The sequence below is a fragment of the Scyliorhinus canicula genome, unplaced genomic scaffold (assembly GCF_902713615.1).
Source record: "Scyliorhinus canicula unplaced genomic scaffold, sScyCan1.1, whole genome shotgun sequence".
Taxonomy (NCBI): domain Eukaryota; kingdom Metazoa; phylum Chordata; class Chondrichthyes; order Carcharhiniformes; family Scyliorhinidae; genus Scyliorhinus; species Scyliorhinus canicula.
This window is the reverse complement of record NW_024055461.1, coordinates 1,735,507-1,754,643: the sequence shown is the minus strand read 5'-3', so window position 1 is coordinate 1,754,643 and position 19,137 is coordinate 1,735,507. Positions and strand designations below refer to the sequence as shown.

Genomic DNA, 19,137 nt, shown 5'->3' with positions numbered 1-19,137 from the left:
TTTTAAAATTTTAGAGTACCCAATTAATTTTTTCCAATTAAGGGGCAATTTAGCGTTTACAATCCACCTACCTTGCACAACTTTGGGTTGTGGGGGCGAAACCCACGCAAACACGGGGAGAATGTGCAAACTCTACACGGAGAGTGACCCAGAGCCGGGATCGAACCTGGGACCTCAGCGCCGTGAGACTGCAGTGCTAACCCACTGAGCCGCCGTGCTGCCCTCCTCTCCGCTTTCTGAGTGAACATCTGATTTCTGGAGACTCAATCCTTTCTCTCACGTTCTCTCTCTCCCTGATTGGCCCTGGCTCACTTTTAATCTCCTATTTTCTAATAACCCTCTTTGAGGAAAATTTAAGTTTCTATGATGTCCCCTCATTTCTTCCAGTGATATCCTCAGTCCATCTTCCAGTTCAGTGAATATGTTAAAAATCTAAATAACCTCATATTTTGATGTTTAAAATGGGAAGTGAGGTGAATGTAATGCTGAGACCGGAAGCAATCTGTGTGGGTGTTCTTGATGCTGTCACAGTGAGTTCACCCTCACAGGCAGGAAGACTGTTCACGGTGATAACATGAAACTGACGCTTGCTGTTTCATTCTCAGGAAACACAACTTCCTGTTTCTCTGCTGCCGGTTCCAAACCGCACATCTCACTTCTGAGCAGAAAATAAATCCAGGGACTACAATCTGGTGGGGCCATCTGTCAGTGCGGCCTATATCTGTCCACAGAGTCAGGGCAGAGTCACACAGATCACATTGTGGTGACATTTACAAATGAGCCGGTTATTTCTGTTCAGAGTCTCCATTCCCGGACAGAACCGGCTGTGTCTGTGGACCCGTCACTGAGTTCCCTCTGCTCTCTGTAGCTGGGAACTGATAACCTGCTCCCTTATATTTTATATCATTCTTTCTGTGTTACTTGTTTCCTCTATTTCTCAGCTTTTATCTCTCGCCACCTCACCTTTCTGCTGTTTAAAATCTCTCTTCTTTCCTCTGTATCTCTCTTAATCTCTGTCTGTTCCTATTCAACTGAGGTGTTCAAATCATTAAGTGTTTGTGATGGATTGAAGAAGGAAACAGAGCGAGAAAAACAGAATATGTTGGATAAACTTTTTTTTTGTATGTTGGAAAAACTCAGCAGTTCTGGCAGCATCGGTACAGGGAGAAACAGAGTTAACATTTTGAGTCCTTAGAAATCATAGAATTTACAGTGCAGAAGGAGGCCATTCAGCCCATCGAGTCTGCACCGGCTCTTGGAAAGTGCACCCTACCCAAGCCCACACCTCCACCCTGTCCCCATAACCCAGTAACCCCACCCAACACTAAGGGCAATTTTGGGCATTAAGGGCAATTTAGCATGGTCAATCCACCTAACCTGGAGCTCCACCTGGAGCTGTGAAGCAATTATTCTAACCATTATGCTACCGTGCTGCCTTGTGACTCTTCAGCGCAGTGTAAATCGGGATTGTCCCTCTGAGATCAGGGAAGGTGAAGGGGAGATTTAATAGAGGTGTTCAAAATGAGGAAGGATTTGTGACAGTGTCGATGGGGAGAAACTGTTTCCCAAGAGCAGGAGGGTTTGTAACCAGAGGACACAGAGATTTAAGATATTTGACAACAGAACCCAAGGGGGTGATGAGGAGAATGGTTTTTACACAGTGATGTGATCTGGAATTCACACTGACAGGCTGCTGGACGCAGATTTCACAGGAACTTTCAAAGGGAATTGGATAAACACTTGCAGAGGGTAAACTGGCAGAGTTATGGTGAATGGGGTTAATTGGACAGTTCACTCATCTTTATGACAGTCTGAATTTTCCTCAAAATGATGTTTTAACATTCGATCTTTTCAATCACAATGTGTCTCAAAGAGATTAAAACTTTGGTTTTGATGAGTTGTCAGATACATTTCCTGTGTGACTGTAACTCGAGAACTAGAAGAAGGATCTGAATATTTTCAGTTCCTCTAACAGATGTACCTCAGACATCAGAAATCTCTGGAGTTCCCCAAGTCCTCATTGCTGTCCCCTTGGGTATAACAGCTCTCAGTCAGGTGGAGTCAGTCACACGTGTCTCTGCCATGTTTCAATTCCTATTTTATCACACACCTCCCAGTGACACTCACCACAACACAGAAACCTCAAAATATCATTGCTTCCTTTCACCTTGTCCTCCTATTACAATTGGATATTTATTGGGCCTTTTGTCTCCATTAACATCAGTTGAAATGACCTCAGAGGCACTGGAACCAGACTACGTTTATTATACCCGACTCCAATCAGCCCAGGATCTGCAGTGGCAACATACACCAGAATTGGAATAAAAGGCAGGTTATTGTTTAATAAAGTGGGCGGCATGGTGGCCTAGTGCTTCGCACTGCTGCCTCACGGTGCCAAGGACCCGGGTTTGATCCTGGTCCCGGGTCACTGTCCGTGTGGAGTTTGCACCTTCTCCCTGTGTTTGCGTGGGTCTCACCCCCACAACCCAAAGATGTGCAGGGTAGGTGGATTGACCACACTAAATTTCCCCTTAATTGGAAAAAATTAATTGGGTACTCTAAATTAATTTCTTTAAAATGTCTGATGATAACAGTGACAGTGTAACACACACCAGAAGTGGATTATATTATGTTGTCAACAAACCATGACGATCTGACTATTATATGAAAACCAAATGTAGTTCTGCTTCTCCAGATACTGACTGTGGCCGCTCTCACCATTTAAAACTGTCACAATGCCCGGGTGATTGACAGCGGCTTCGGACCAATAGGATCAGGTGGGGCGGGACTGGAGGACCGACCGGGAGCGGCTAGTCCTCCAACCAATCGGAGTGAAAGAGAGGCAGGGCCTGCTGTGATTGAAGCATGCGCAGTGTGCGTCATGGCGACGGAGAGCGGCTGCTTGTTTACATGTGTAGCAAGTAAGCGGTGGTGAACCATATGTAGCGAGCGAGAGATCGCGGGGAAGGGCGGAAACGCTGCGTAAGCACCTTGCGTGAGTCAGTAACCTTGGAAAAAAGTTAGCCGGACCCAGATTGTACCGAGCGGGGGCTGCAGCTCCTCATTTTCGGCCTGGATTAATGGCCATCTTTATTGAAATCAGTGTGCACCATGGCGCATGCGTGGCCGCCATCTTGGTCGGGGCCGATGTTTCAATGAGTGGGAGGAGCTTGTTCCCCATTGTTCAGAATGGAGACAACTTGCCCATCAAACTGGATTCGTCTTTGAGTCCCAATGTCTGAATGATGGGGCGGTGGATCGATGGAAAGAAAGGGAAATACATCCTGCTCTCCTGATTCCAATACCTCATGGTCTCAAGATCTGTGGTTCTGTCCACCCATGGCAGAAACTCAAGACCCTGGGTAGATGTCATCCTCAAATTGAGGGATTGCTGATGACGACAAGGGGCAAAGTATAGCTGGGGGCAAAGTACAGCAGGGAGCATGATCGGTCATTCTGGATGAGGGAGCAGGAGAAGAAACGTTGGGCATTTCTATCCGAGACTGACAATCATTGAATCCCGGCAGTGCACAAGGAGGCCATTCGGCCCCTCAAGTCTGCACAATCCTCAGACAGTTTCTGAGGTGATAGACGGATTGATTGGTTAGGAAGTGGAATTTGTAGCAGGGAGTGAAGACAGTAGCTTAAGTCTTCCCAAGATTAAAATGAGGGAACTTCCTAACCCAGAGATGGAGAGATTTTTCAGGGAATCAAAGGATTTGAGGAGGAGGACGGGAAGTTGGAGATTAAACCAAGATCAGCCATGATCATCGTGAATGTTGAAGCAGCTCAATGGGGCTTATGGTTTACTCCTGCTCCTATTTCATATGTTCGTATGGAGGCCAGAATCCTGTGTAGGCCCAGACCGGATGGTAGGTTCCCTTCCCTGAGGACATTACTGAAACAGTTAGTTTTTCGTGACAACCCAATAGTTTCCATGGTCACTTTTTCCCAATGCCGGCCCCACAAATGACCAGATTCATTCAGCTCAGTTTCACAACCTGTGTTTTTTGGGTTCTCTCTCACTCCCTATTTTTCTGTTTTAAATCAATTTCACAGGATGTTAGAAGGGGAGGATTTGCAGTTGGAAAACAGACATCACATCAGGATCTGAATATCATCGGATTTTGAACATGCAAGAAAATAGCAATGCTGGCAGTGCGGAGAAATGTGGAGACTGTGAGCAGGGATTCAGATCCCTGTCTGAGCTGGAAACCCATCAGCCCAGTCACACTGTGCAGAGACTGTTCACCTGCCCAGAGTGTGGGAAGGGATTCACCTGGTCATCCAACCTGCTGAGACACCAGCGAGTTCATAGTGGGGAGACACCATTCACCTGCCCAGAGTGTGGGAAGGGATTCACTCGATCATCAGGGCTGCAACAACACCAGCGAGTTCACACTGGGGAGAGGCCATTCAACTGCTCCAAGTGTGGAAAGGGATTTACTGATTCTTCCACTCTGTTGAAACACCAGCAGGTTCACATAGACGAGAGACCTTTTAAATGTGTAGACTGTGAGAGGTGCTATAAAAGTTCCCTCAACCTAATGAGTCATCAGCGAGCTCATACTGATGAGACCCCGTTCAGGTGCTCAGACTGTGGAACTGGGTTCAGGCAGTCATCTGAACTCATTGTACACCAGCGAATTCACACTGGGGAGAGGCCGTTCACCTGCACCGAATGTGGTAAGGGATTCACTCAATCATCAGGACTGCTACAACGCTCAGTGGGTTAGCCCTGTAGCCTCACGGCGCTGAGGTCCCAGGTTCGATCCCGGCTCTGGGTCACTGTCCGTGTGGAGTTTGCACATTCTCCCCGTGTTTGCGTGGGTTTCGCCCCCACAACCCAAAGATGTGCAGGGTAGGTGGATTGGCCACACTAAATTGCCCCTTAATTGGAAAAAATGAATTGGGTACTCTAAATTTAAAAAAAAAAAAAGGACTGCTACAACACCAGCGAGTTCACACCGGGGAGAGGCCATTCACCTGCTCCAAGTGTGGAAAGGGATTCAGCGATTCATCCACCGTGCTGAAACACCAGCAGGTTCACACTGAAGCGCGACCATTTCAATGCACTGACTGTGAGAAGTGCTATAAAAGTCCTGTGGACCTGATGCGCCATCAGCTTGTTCACACTGATGAGAGACCATTCAGGTGCTCTCACTGTGGGACAGGGTTCAGGCAATCGTCTCAACTGACTGTACATCAGCGAATTCACACCAGGGAGAGGCCATTCATCTGCGCCAAGTGTGGGAAGGGATTCACTCAGTCATCCACTCTGCAAAGACACCAGCGAATTCACACTGGGGAGAGACCGTTCCCCTGCTTCGTGTGTGGGAAGAGATTCACTCGGATGTCCATCCTGACAAGTCACCAGCGTGTTTGCAAATAATTAGTGATTATATTTTACTGTTAATCACACCCAGGAATGAACCTTGTTCATAAATTTCTACTGATGTTTTATCAAGAAAATTTGTCAGAAGAATCTAAGAAATTGAACTATTTTCTATGTGTAATACATTTTTTGTAACTAGTGAAGTGTGAGAGTGGTCCTTACAGTGGGAGAAAGAGTAACTGTGTGAATTTAAACTGTGAGTTTGATGTGTTAATGAGCCCAGCTCGACTTCAAACCAGATATTTACCGAAAAAATCTAGTTAGGTTGGGTAGAGAACAGAAACAGATGTGAATGGGTGTTGCGATTCAAAAGATGCAAGGTGTGAAAGAAAGGTGTCATGAATGAAGTATGGATAAAGTAAATTCAATTTTTAAAATTATGAATGTTAAAGTAAAGAGATTATTTTAAGCAATTCTGGGAGAGATTAGTTCGAACGAAATTGGGTAAAATGATGGAGAGATCAAAGGGAAAAAACGTAGTTAAGGGGATAGTGAAACTTGTGAAGATACTGTTTAAATCGCAGCCCAGAAAGCTGTGTGAAGGAAGCCAGATTTGAAAAGCCAGTTAACTGCTGGTTAACCTCAGGAGCAAATTGGAGCAAAGGCACAGTTTGGGACAAGGTTTCTGCATTTTATAGATCTTAAAATCTAAAAGGCATTGCTGGACAGATTGGGGAAGGTTAGCTCTGAGGTAGTTAAATTAAGATTGTTTGGAACTGTTTCAAGTATTGGGATGTGTGAAGCCATTGCCTTATTTTAAGTGTACTTCTATTTCATTTTATTTATTTTCCGATTCCATCATGAACATTTACTTAAGAAACCATCACAAATAGTTGGGGACATCATTTCTGGAGCTCACAACCTCTCCTTCTCCTATACAAATTGCAAAGGCAAACTGTGGGGACAAATGTCTCAAATTTCCTTTCTGGCTGTGCCCTTAACAATAAATATACTCCAGCTCAGTTATAGGGGTTAATATTCCAGGTAAAGGTCAAATAAATCAGCATTGCGTGAAACAATGTGCGTTAAGTATTTTAAAATATTTCTAACAAAAGGTCTTCTTTTTTGAAATGTTCTTCGCCCTCACCCCGTTTCATCCATCCTCACCTCTGACAACAAGTGTGTGGAGTTCATGGAGTTCCTTTGTCACGGAGATTGAGACAATCCGATCAGCTACCTCTGCTGCTTCCCTCCCTTCCACTAACCCACCAGGCCAAACTGTGTCTGAAGTTCCTCCTCGTCTGAGCCCTGAACTCGGATCTTTCTCCAGTTTCTCTCCTATCTTCTCTCTCCCTCTGAGCTTATATTGTCCATCAGACCCAACTTCTGTTCCCTTGACTCCATTCTCACAAAACAATTGACCATCCAACTTCTCTGCGTTAGTTGATATGTTTCCAGTTCTACCACATTTGGTTCTGTCCCTCTCACTTTAATGCAACATCATCACCCATCCTAAATAGAACACTTGGCCCCACCATCTTTACAAATTTCCAAGACATCTCCAATCTCCCTTTCCTCTCCAAATTCCTTGTACTCGGTGTTCTATCCCCAGCACCTCCCCGACCCCACTAGGTGACATCATCCAAAAGCACCGTGTTAGATTTTACATGTTCACTGACAACACCCAGCTCTACCTCACCCCTATCCCCATCCCTCTCCATTCCTCCTCTGTCACTAAATTATCAAACTGCTTATCCCACACCCAGTAATGGATCAGCAGAAACTTCCTCCAATTAAAATTTGGGAAGACCAAAGTCATTATCTTCAGTCACCACTACAAATTCCCTTTCCTTTTTAAAAAATAAACTTAGAGTAGAGTACCCAATTATATTTTTTCCAATTATGGGGCAATTTAACGTGGCCAATCCACCTAACCTGCACATCTTTGGGTTGTGGGGATGAAACCCAAGCAGACATGGGGACAATGTACAAACTCCACACGGACAGTGACCCAGGACCGGGATGCAAATTCCCTTTCCTAACTCCCGAGTCCATCCCTCTCCCTGGGAACTGTCTGAGGCTGAACCACACACTGCACAATCTCCATGTCAGATTTGACCCCTAGATGAGTTTCTGACCACATTTCCACACCATCACTAATACCAGCTATTTCACTCTCCATAATGTCACCTGTCTCCACCCCCACCCCAGCACATCTGCTGCTGAAACCTCATCCATGCCCCTTTTACCTTTAGACTTGATGACTCCTCTAATAATAATCTTTATTATTGTCACAGTAGGCTTACATTAACACTGCAATGAGGTTGTTGTGAAAACCCCCTAGTTGCCACACTCCAGCAGCTGTTCGGGTACACGGGGAGAATTCAGAATGTCCAATTCACCCAACGAGCATGTCTTTCAGGACTTGTGGGAGGAAAGCGGAGCACTGTTCTAGATTCTCCTTGGCTGTGACCTCTGTTTGTCTCTGGCATTGTTCTAGATTCTCCTTGGCTGTGACCTCTGTTTATTCTTATTGACTTCTCACAACTGATTTCTACACTGGAGCTGGTTTGCCTAATTTCTTGATTACACATTGTAGTAAGATACTAAAACTAGGGGAGTACGTTGCTGCAGTGGGTTAGCCCTGTTGCCTCATGGTGCCGAGGTCCCAGGTTCGATCCCGACCCTGGGTCACTGACTGTGTGGAGTTTGCACATTCTCCTCGTGTCTGCACGCATCTCACCCCCACAACCTAAAGATGTGCAGGGCAGATGAATGTGTCATGCTAAATTGCCTCTTAATTGGAACAAAAAGAATTGGGTACTTAAAAATTTTTTTAAATTGAAGGCTTCCGATTCCTGCGGTAATTTACAACATTCATACATTCTCTGTGATGCAGTGTTAATGTAAGCCTACTTGTGACACTAATAAAGATTATTATTATTACCCATCCAGACAAGTGGAGTATTCCATTACACTCCTGATTTGTGTCTTGTAGATGGTGCACATGCTTTAGGGAGTCAGGAGATGAGTTACACACCTTTGATCTGCTCTTGTAGCCACAATATTTATGGCTAGTCCAGTTTGGTTTCTGGTCAATGGCAATCCCTAGGGTGTTGCCAGTGAGGGATTTAGTGATAGTAATGCTATTAAATGTCAAGGTTAGATCCTCTCTTGTTGGAGATGACACAGTCTGCCACTTGAGAGACACAAATGTTACTTACCACTTGTCAGTACAAGCCTAGATATTATCTTGCTGCATTTGGCCATGGACTGCTTCAGTAACTGAGGAGTCGCAAATGGTGAACATTGTGCAGTCATCAGCGAGCATCCCCATTTCTGACCTTATCATGGGAGTACGGCCATTGATAAAGCATCAACTGAAACTAGTTTGGCCTAGGACACAGTTCTTCAGTGAATTTCACAAAACATTTCTTCATGAGTTATTTTACATTTGACAAATCACATCGGGGGCTGGTTTAGCTCACTGGGCTAAATCGCTGGCTTTTAAAGCAGGCCAGCAGCACGGTTCGATTCCCGTACCAGCCTCCCCGGACAGGCACCGGAATTTGGCAGCTAGGGGCTTTTCACAGTAACTTCATTGAAGCCTACTCGTGACAAGCGATTTTCATTTCATTTCATCTGCACACTCACACCGCTATCCTCACATGAGGCTGCAAGGGCTCCATCCAATGCAGACAATTCAGACTTTCAGGTGATCTCATATTAAAACGTATATTTGTCGTATACATAAACGATTTGGAGGAAAATGTAGCCGGTCTGACAAGTAAGTTTGCGGATGACACCAAGATTGGCGGAGTGGCAGATCATGTTAAGGATCGTCAGAAAATCCAGCAGGACATAGATAGGGTGGAGACTTGGGCAGAGAAATGGAGTTTAAACCGGCCAAATGTGAGGTAATACTGTAAATGACAAAACTCTTAGGAATATAGAAAGTCAGAGAGATCTGAGCGTGCAGGTCCACAGATCTTTGAAGGTGGCAACACAAGTGGGCAAGTTAGTCAAGAAAGCATACGGAATGCTGACCTTCATTGGATGGGGCATCGAGTATAAAAACTGGCAAGTCATGCTCTAGTTAGCACTTGGAATATTGTGCACAATTCTGGTCACCACACTACCAGAAGGATGTGGAGACTTTGGAGAGGGTGCATAGGAGGTTTACCAGGATGCTGCCTGGTCTGGAGGGTGTTAGCCATGTGGAGAGGCTGAATAGACACGGACTTTCATTAGAAAGAGGGAGGTTGAGGGATGACCTGATCGAGGTCTACAAGATTACGAGGAGCATGGATAGAGTGGATGGGCAGGCACTCTCTCCCAGGGTGGAGGGGTCAGTGACCAGGGGGCATATATTTAAGGTCCATGGGGCAAAGTTTAGAGATGTGAGAGGCAGGTTTCTTTATGCAGAGGGTGGTGAGTGCCTGGAATGCATTGCCAGGGGAGGTTGTGGAAGCAGCTACATTAACGGCGTTCAAAAGGCATCTTGAGAAACACATGGATAGGATGGGTATGGAGGGATATGGCACAACGAAGTGCTGAGGGTTCTGGCAAATGTTAGTATAATGACCGGTACAGGCTTGGAGGGCCGAAGGGCCTGTTCCTGTGCTGTATTGTTCTTATTTCAACCAACCAATCCACCAGTGTTTGTAAATAGTTTACTCAATTGTTTTAGTTTGAACAAGACTTTTAATGATTAGGAAGGACAGGAATTTCAGATGTTAAATTGAAATAAATTTATTTAAAATAAAGATACATATCAATACAGAAGGAAAACGGGAAACTGATCGATACAGAAGGAAAAGGGGAAACTCATCGATAGGGAAGGAAAAGGGAAAACTGATCGATACAGAAGGAAAAGGGGAAACTGATCGATAGGGAAGGAAAAGGGTAAACTGATCGATACAGAAGGAAAAGGGGAAACTGATCGATACGGAAGGAAAAGGGTAAACTGATCGATACGGAAGGAAAAGGGTAAACTGATCGATAGGGAAGGAAAAGGGGAAACTGATCGATACGGAAGGAAAAGGGTAAACTGATCGATACGGAAGGAAAAGTGGAAACTGATCGATACAGAAGGAAAAGGGTAAACTGATCGATACGGAAGGAAAAGGGTAAACTGATCGATACGGAAGGAAAAGGGTAAACTGATCGATACGGAAGGAAAAGGGTAAACTGATCGATACAGAAGGAAAAGGGGAAACTGATCGATATGGAAGGCAAAGGGTAAACTGATCGATACAGAAGGAAAAGGGTAAACTGATCGATACAGAAGGAAAAGGGTAAACTGATCGATACAGAAGGAAAAGGGGAAACTGATCAACACAGAAGGAAAAGGGTCAACTTGTCGATACAAAACAGACTGTTTCCATTTCTCTTGGCTGATCAGGCTGTATAAACATAATCCCTCTTGTATCATTTCCTGACAACAATTATTTAAAAAAATTTCTTTTTTTTTTTTAAAAAGAGTATGCAATTCATTTTTTTCCAATTAAGGGGCAACTTAGCGTGGCCAATCCACTTAGCCTGCACCTCTCTGGGTTGTGGGAGCAAAACAGGGCAGAAGGTGCAAACTCCACATGGTCAGTGACCCAGAGCTGGGATCGAACCTAGGACCTCAGCGCCGTGAGGCAGCAATGTTAACCAATGCCCCACCGTGCTGCCTTTTTGACAACAATTCTGATGGGAATCTTGCTTTGGGGATTCCAGTACTTGGCTGACAATGGACCTTCTCCTCGGGTTTTAAATCCTTAAGTAGCTCCTCCCTCAGTTTGAATAAACTGGTTAGAACTCAATGGTTGGTCAATTTCATTACTGAATCATTTAAAAAAAAAAAAATTTCTATTGAAATTTTTACAAAATATAAACATCTTAACTCTTAACAAACAACCGCGGTAACACCCCAAGAACAATACCCTCCCAACTTCAAACAAAAGGAAAAAAAACCCAAACAACAAAAGGGAAAGAGATAGCACCCGCCACATCCCACAGACCCATGTACACAGTTCTCCCTCCCCCCGATCCAAACCCCCCCCCCCCCCCCCGGGTTGCTGCTGCTGTCGGCCTATTTCCCTACCGTTCCGCCAGGGAGTCCAGGAAAGGCTGCCACCGCCTGAAAAACCCTTGTACTGATCCCCTCAGGGCAAATTTCACCTTCTCCAATTTAATGAACCCTGCCATATCATTGATCCAGGCCTCCACGCTTGGGGGCCTCACATCCTTCTATTGGAGCAAGATCCTCTGGGCTACTAGGGACGCAAAGGCCAGGACACCGGCCTCTATCGCCTCCTGCACTCCCGGCTCCACTGCAACCACAAAAATTGCGAGTCCCCAGCCTGGCTCGACGCTGGATCCCACCACCCTCGACACCGTCCTTGCTACCCCCTTCCAAAACTCCCCCAACTCTGAACACGCCCAAAACATATGGGCGTGGTTCGCTGGGCTCCCCGACCACATAGCACACCTGTCCTCGCCCCCGAAAAACCTACTCAACCTCGTCCCAGTCACGTGGGCACTATGCAGCACCTTGAACTGTCTGAGGCTAAGCCTCGCACAGGAAGAGGAGGAATTCACTCTCTCCAGGGCATCCGCCCACGTCCCCTCCTCAATCTCCTCACTCAGCTCCTCTTCCCATTTACCCTTCAGTTCCTCCACCGAGGCCTCGTCTACCTCCTGCATTACCCGGTATATGTCTGAAATCCTCCATCCCACACCCCTGAGAGCAACCGATCCCGCACCCCTCGTGGGGGCAGCAGGGGGAACCCCTCCACCTGCTGTCTGGCAAACGCCCTCACCTGCATGTACCTAAACATGTTCCCCGGGGGGAGCCCAAACTTCCCCTCTAACTCCCCCAAGCTCGCGAACCTCCCCTCCACAAACAGGTCCCTCAACCTCCTAACCCCTGCCCTGTGCCAGCCCAGAAATCCGCCATCAATGCTCCCTGGGACAAACCGATGGCTTCTCCGTATCGGGGCCTCCATCGAGCCCCCCACTTCTCCCCTGTGCCGTCTCCATTGCCCCCAAATTTTGAGTGTAGCCGCCACCACCGGGCTCGTGGTATACCTCGTTGGAGGGAGCGGCAACGGCGCCATTACCAGCGCCTCCAGGCTCGTGCCCACACAAGATGCCGCCTCCATCCTCTTCCAAGCTGCCCCTTCCTCATCCATTACCCACTTACTCACCATCGCTGCGTTGACAGCCCAATAGTACCCACAGAGGTTGGGCAACGCCAGCCCCCCCCCCCCCCCCCCCAATCCCTGCCTCGTTCCAGGAACACTCACTCTTCTCACCCTCGGAGTCCCATGCGCCCACACAAATCCCGTGATACTCCTGTTGACACTCCTAAAAAAGGCCTTCAGGATAAGGATGGGAAGGCACTGGAACAGGAACAAAAACCTCGGGAGCACCGTCATCTTAACGGACTGCACCCTCCCCGCCAGTGACAGCGGTAACATATCCACCTCTTAAACTCCTCCTCCATCTGCTCCACCAACCTTGTGAGGTTGAGCTTGTGCAGGGCCCCCCAGCTCCCCGCCACCTGGACCCCTAGGTACCTGAAGCTCTTCCCTGTCTGCTTCAATGGGAGCCTACCAATCCCCTCCTCTTGATCCCCCGGATGCACCACAAACACCTCACTCTTGCACAAGTTCAACTTATACCCAGAGAAACCCCCGAATTCACTAAGAATCCTCATCACCTCCGGCATCCCCCCCACCGGGTCCGCCACATACAGCAACAGGTCGTCCGCGTACAGCGACACTCGATGCTCCTCCCCACCCCTCACCAGGCCCCTCCAGTTCCCTGACTCCCTCAATGCCATGGCCAGGGGCTCAATCGCAAACGCGAAGAGCAAGGGGGACAGGGGGCACCCCTGTCTCGTCCCCCTGTACAGCCGAAAGTACTCCGACCTCCTCCTATTTGTGGCTACACTCGCCATCGGGGCCTCGTAGAGCAGCCTCACCCACCGGATAAACCCCTCCCCAAACCCAAACCTCTCCAACACCTCCCACAAATACTCTCACTCAACCCTATCGAAGGCCTTCTCCGCATCTAATGCCACCACTATCTCCGCCTCCCCTTCCACAGCCGGCATCATAATAACATTGAGGAGCCTTCGTATGTTTGTATTCAACTGCCTTCCCTTCACAAACCCCGTCTGGTCCTCACGAATGACCCCGGACACGCAATCCTCTATTGTAGTGGCCAGGATCTTTGCCAGCAGCTTAGCATCGACGTTCAGCAGCGAAATCGGCCTATATGCAGAGGGTCCTTGTCCCGCTTCAGGATCAAGGAAATCAGCGCCCGTGACATAGTTGGGGGCAAAGCACCCCCTCCCTTGCCTCGTTAAAGGTCCGGACCAACAGGGGGCCCAACAGGTCCAAATACCTTTTATAAAATTCCGCCGGAAACCCGTCTGGCCCCGGCGCCTTCCCCGACTGCATGCTCCCTATCCCTTTGACCACCTCCTCCAGCTCGATCGGCGCCCCTAGTCCCTCCACCTGCTCCTCCTCCACCCTCGGGAATCGCAGCTTGTCCAAGAAGCGCCCCATTCCACCCCCTCCACCGGGGGCTCCGACCGGTACAGTTCCCCATAGAAGTCACTGAAGACCGCATTAACATCTACTCCCCTCCGCACCACCTTCCCAGCCCCATCCGTCACTCCCCCAATCTCCCTGGCCGCATCTCGCTTCCAGAGCTGGTGTGCCAGCATCCTGCTCGCTTTCTCCCCGTATTCATACGCCACCCCCTGTGCTTTCCTCCACTGAGCTTCCGCCTTTCTGGTAGTCAATAGGTCGAATCTGGCCTGAAGGCTATGCCTCTCCCCCAGCAATCCCTCCTCTGGGGCCTCTGCATATCTCCTATCCACCCGCACCATCTCCCCTATCACTCTCTCCCTCTGCTCCCCCCTCTCCCTATGGGTTCGGATGGAGATCAATTCCCCCCTCATCACCGCCTTCAATGCCTCCCAGACCGTCCCCACCCAAACCTCCCCGTTATCATTGGCCTCAAGGTACCTCTCGATACATCCCCGAACCCTCTCGGCCATCTCCTCATCTGCCATCAGCCCCACCTCCAAGCGCCAGAGCGGACGTTGGTCCCTCTCTTCCCCCAGCCCGAGGTCCATCCAGTGCGGGGCATGATCCGAAATGGCAATGGCAGAGTATTCCACCTCCTCCACCCTCGACACCAACCCCCTGCTCAGGACAAAAAAAATCAATCCTTGAGTAGGCCGTATGTACATGGGAGAAAAACGAGTACTCCCTGGCCCTTGGCCTCGCAAACCTCCAGGGATCCACCCCTCCATCTGGTCCATAAATCCCCTCAACACCTTAGCCGCCGCCGGCCTCCATTACTGAATCATTTTAATTGTTTTTTAACCATTTGGGTGAATGTCTCAGATCGAGATATAATGGGATTGTTTAATGTATCCCTCCTATCTGATCCTGCACAAGTCTTCAATTCATTGTATGACCTTCCATCTCAAAAAGGTTACCAAGAGCATGAAGCCTCACTGCTAACCATCTTATCAAATCATACATTTCTTCTTACAGAAGCTGGAGTACAGAATTTAAAACAGGCTGACATTAGTTTCAGGTATAACCCAGTCTTTTAACACATACTACAAACTGATTATTAAATCTTCAATTAAAATCAATTGACGATCACTATTTGTTTCTGATTGGTGAGTAATGCATACACTTCATTGATTAATACAATTGGTTAATAGCTGGATACTAAATGCCCCATTCAGGTAAATATTAGTCTCAAAATGGCTTCCTCGATCGTGTTCGCTTATAAAATGGAACTTGTCTGGAAATGAATAATTTCTACTGAAATTTACTACCTACTCCCACTTCTAGGTGTCTGTAAAGACTATTGTTCATCCCCCCTGCATGATTCAATGGGTTAATGTATTCAGGAGAACAACCAAAGATGTGAGAACGGAAATAAACTCGAGTTAATGATGAGGGGTTATCGTTCAGTGGTTACATTCCCATCTCTGAGTCAGGAGGATGTGGGTTCAACTTCGCCTCCAGAAACCCAACCATAAAGCCCAGCTGGTATTGCGATGCTGTACTGAGGGAGTACAGCACTGTACTGAGGGAGTACAGCGCTGTACTGAGGGAATACAGCACTGTACTGAGGGAATACAGCACTGTACTGAGGGAATACAGCACGGTACTGAGGGAGTACAGCACTGTACTGAGGGAATACAGCGCTGTACTGAGGGAATACAGCGCTGTACTGAGGGAATACAGCACTGTACTGAGGGAGTACAGCACTGTACTGAGGGAATACTGCACTGTACTGAGGGAATACAGCACTGAGGGAGTACAGCCCTGTACTGAGGGAATACAGCACCGTACTGAGGGAATACAGCACTGTCCTGAGGGAATACAGCACCGTACTGAGGGAATACAGCACCGTACTGAGGGAATACAGCACCGTACCGAGGGAATACAGCACCGTACCGAGGGAATACAGCACTGTACTGAGGGAGTACAGCACTGTACTGAGGGAATACTGCACTGTACTGAGGGAATACAGCACTGAGGGAGTACAGCAGTGTACTGAGGGAATACAGCACTGTCCTGAGGGAATACAGCGCTGTACTGAGGGAATACTGCACTGTCTTTCAGAGGAAACCTTCCAATCTCACCCCATCTGCTCTTGCAGCTCGACATAAAGGTTCTGCTGATGATATTTTGAAGGAGGAAGTTCTCTCGGGTGAACTGCTCACTATAAAGCCCTCGGTGATGAACACTGAACAGATAATCTGGTCATAATCATAGTTCTGTTTTGAACTCACTTTCTTGCTTCACAGATGCTGCCTGACCTGCTGAGTATTTCCAGCATCTTATTTGTGTTTGTTGGAGCCTGTTGTACACAATCTGGCTGCTGCATTTCCTACATCACAACAGTGACTACAATTCAAAAGAACTTGACTGTAAAGCACTTTGGGCCATCCTGAAGTTGTGAGAGGCGCTATATAAATACAAGTCTTCCATTAACAAAAGAGAAAAGACCCAACAATGGAACAGTCGGTAATAGGACATCAATCAGTCTCCTCTTATCTTAGAGAAATCAAGGACTCCCAATACTGGGTGTTTAATACAATTCACGTCCAATATAATTCATGTCCATTCTATTAATTCCTTTCACTGGGCTGGAGTTTAACATCAATGGAAATAAATCTGAACTGTCAGAATGAACATTGTTCATTCCTGGGTGTAGGAATCAAATCCCTGTAATCACATGTGAACTCTCTGGTGTTTCAGACGAGCGGATGGCTGAGTGAATCCTCTATTGCACACAGGGCAGGTGAATGGCTTCTCCCCAGAATGGATTCGCTGGTGTTTTGTCAAATCACTTCCACTTTTAAAGCTCTTCTCACAGTCAGAACATTGAAATGGTCTCTCATTAGTGTGAACAAGTGTATGTGACCGAAGCTGCGATTTCAAAGCAAATCCCTTCCCACATTCAGCGCAGGTAAAGGGTTTCTCCCCAGTGTGAACTCGCTGGTGATCCCGAAGACTAGATGAACGAGTGAAACTCTTCCCACACTCAGTGCAGATGAATGCTTTCTCTTCAGTGTGAGTACGCTGGTGTCCAAGAAGGTTCGCTGATTTAATAAATCCCTTCCCACACACGGAGCAGATGAACGGCCTCTCACCAGTATGGACACGCTTGTGATCAGTGAGGTGGGAAGAACAAGTGAATCTCTGCCCGCAGTCAGAGCAGTGGAATGGTCTCTCCCCAGTGTGAACCCGTAGATGTTCAGTGAGGTTAGATAAAGACCGGAAGCTCTTCCCACACTGTGAGCAAATGTACGGTTTCTCTCCAGTGTGAATTCGCTGGTGTGACACCAGTCTAAATGAATCAGCAAATCCATTCCCACACACACAGCAAATGAATGGTTTCTCCCCAGTATGACTGCGTTGATGAATTTCTAGTCCTGATGGGGATCTGAATCCCTTCCCACAGTCCTCACATTTCCAAGGTTTCACCATGATGCCACTGTCCTTATGTTACGTAGTTAGATAATCAGTTGAAGCCTTGTCCTCACACAGAACACGTGTATGGTTTCTCCCCACGTAAATGGTGCAATGTTTTTTCAGGCTGGGTAATTGGTTAAAGCTCTTTCTACAGTCAGTTCACTGGAACACTCTCACTCGGGTATGTGTTTATGTCTCGGTGCTTTGCCAGTCACACTGATGTTTCAGATCCTTTCCCACAAATAAACATTTCTCCTTCCATATTCAAAGGCTGATGATGAATGTCTCAAATCGTCTCTGTCCAATGCCCTGTAAAAGGAGTTGACAGTGTCAGTATCGCTGTCAGTCCATGATAGAAATTCAGAACAAATAATTCTAATCTCTATGGAATATTCTTCCATCTCTTGGTTCCCCAAATATGCTGCTCAATCAAAGTAAAAGAGAGCAAAATCCCAACAAAAACAAAGCAAAACTGTTTAAACTAAACCAGAATGTTGTTTTCTGTGGCCTCTGCATCCTGAGGTAACAACAGTTGTGGAAGGTATCAAGTGTGCTGGGAGACAACTCTTGGTCCTGCTCCAGGGCCACCTGAGCATGGGCAAGACCACAGAAGAGAGGCCAGCAGCCACAGGAAGCCCTACATTCTCCCCCATAGGGCTCCCCCATCTGGATCTACAAATTGGTGTTTTAAACAGATCAGGAGCAGACCCCTCTGTGCAACAAAGCTGGGAATGTGGAATTAACGTATCACAAAGCATTTAGGAGCAGCCCCTTCCGGTAAGTATACAGGGACTGTAACCTCCCCATTAGCATCTTCACAGTGCTGGAGGCCATTCAGCCCATCGAGTCTGCACTGACTTCTGAAAGAGCATCCTGCCTCGGCCCACTCCCCCACCCTAGCCCCAAAACCCCAACTAACCTGCACATCTTTGGTCTGTGGGAGGAAACCCACGCAGACACAGGAAGAAAGTGAAAACTTCACAAAGACAAATGCTCACCCAAACTCGGATTCGAATTTGTGTCCCTGTCGCTGAGGCAGCAGTGCTAAACACCTGTTGCCGTCATGCAGATTCCCAGTGGCACTAGGACCCAGCTGGAAAAGTGACCCCGAAAGTCCTGCCCATTCTCTCTTACGTCATCCAGAAGCCACGCATGCGTGTTTCTCCTCGCTGAACCAACATGGCGGCCGTTCACCCGGGCCTGATACCAGGCACAGGACCCAAAGCCATAAACTATGTACCGCAGGGTCTTATTTAGGGTTTGCGGCCTTCACTCAGGAGTTGAGAAACTCTCCCCGTCCAGAGCTGGCTCCATCGCTCCCCCTGGGATTCCATATCCTGACCAGTTTACTGCAGCCCATCTGCGCCACCACTTCCCGGTTCCTCCGACTCGGAACAGAGAAGCTACCCAGAATGCCCAACGGCTGGCTGGCCCTGGAGCATGCGCACTCAGCGCCTAAGCAATGAGCGAGTTGGATAGAGCGGTTTCCGGACCGCGGGTGGTTGTGGGAAATAAGTCCACCATTCATCATCAACAGGAAGTCAAGTATTTATTGGAGACTAACCGCAGATCAGAATTGAAGTTGTAATTCTGTTTCTTTCTCTCCACAGATACGGTCTAACTTGATTAGCATGTCCAGCATTGGCTCTTTATATTTTGATACTGGAACATCTGCAGTGTTTTTGCATTTAAAAATTTAATTCATATGATGTTGGCGTCGCTGGCGAGGCCAGTATTTATTGCCCACCCATAACTGCCTTGAGCAGGTGGTGGCGAGCTGCCTTGGTGAAC

General features: G+C 47.5%; 3 protein-coding genes across 8 annotated transcripts in view; 1 reads left to right on the top strand and 2 right to left on the bottom strand.

The window, feature by feature from the left end:
- Positions 1-19,137, bottom strand: part of LOC119959603 (zinc finger protein 774-like) — a 1,152,970-nt gene that overhangs the window by 1,033,706 nt on the left and 100,127 nt on the right. The gene's annotated exons all lie outside the window — the stretch shown is intronic.
- Positions 2,863-7,443, top strand: LOC119959605 (zinc finger protein 239-like). Of its 4 annotated transcripts, none has more exons than XM_038787798.1 (3): positions 2,863-2,921; positions 4,060-4,710; positions 4,941-7,443. In XM_038787798.1, exons 2-3 carry the CDS (start codon positions 4,134-4,136, stop codon positions 5,390-5,392), a joined length of 1,029 nt encoding a protein of 342 aa, XP_038643726.1. In that variant the 5' UTR covers positions 2,863-2,921; positions 4,060-4,133; the 3' UTR covers positions 5,393-7,443. The 4 variants fall into 4 exon arrangements, with proteins under 4 accessions (XP_038643726.1, XP_038643724.1, XP_038643725.1 ...); XM_038787796.1 differs by having other exon boundaries at positions 2,866-2,982; XM_038787797.1 differs by having other exon boundaries at positions 2,879-2,995.
- Positions 16,165-18,729, bottom strand: LOC119959611 (oocyte zinc finger protein XlCOF19-like). 3 transcript variants are annotated; one of them, XM_038787808.1, is made up of 2 exons: positions 18,266-18,729; positions 16,165-17,655 (listed from the first exon to the last, which is right to left on the bottom strand). In XM_038787808.1, the coding sequence occupies exon 2, from the start codon at positions 17,359-17,361 to the stop codon at positions 16,603-16,605; it is 759 nt and encodes a 252-aa protein (XP_038643736.1). In that variant the 5' UTR covers positions 17,362-17,655; positions 18,266-18,729; the 3' UTR covers positions 16,165-16,602. The 3 variants fall into 3 exon arrangements, with proteins under 3 accessions (XP_038643736.1, XP_038643735.1, XP_038643737.1); XM_038787807.1 differs by having other exon boundaries at positions 18,345-18,729; XM_038787809.1 differs by having other exon boundaries at positions 18,481-18,729.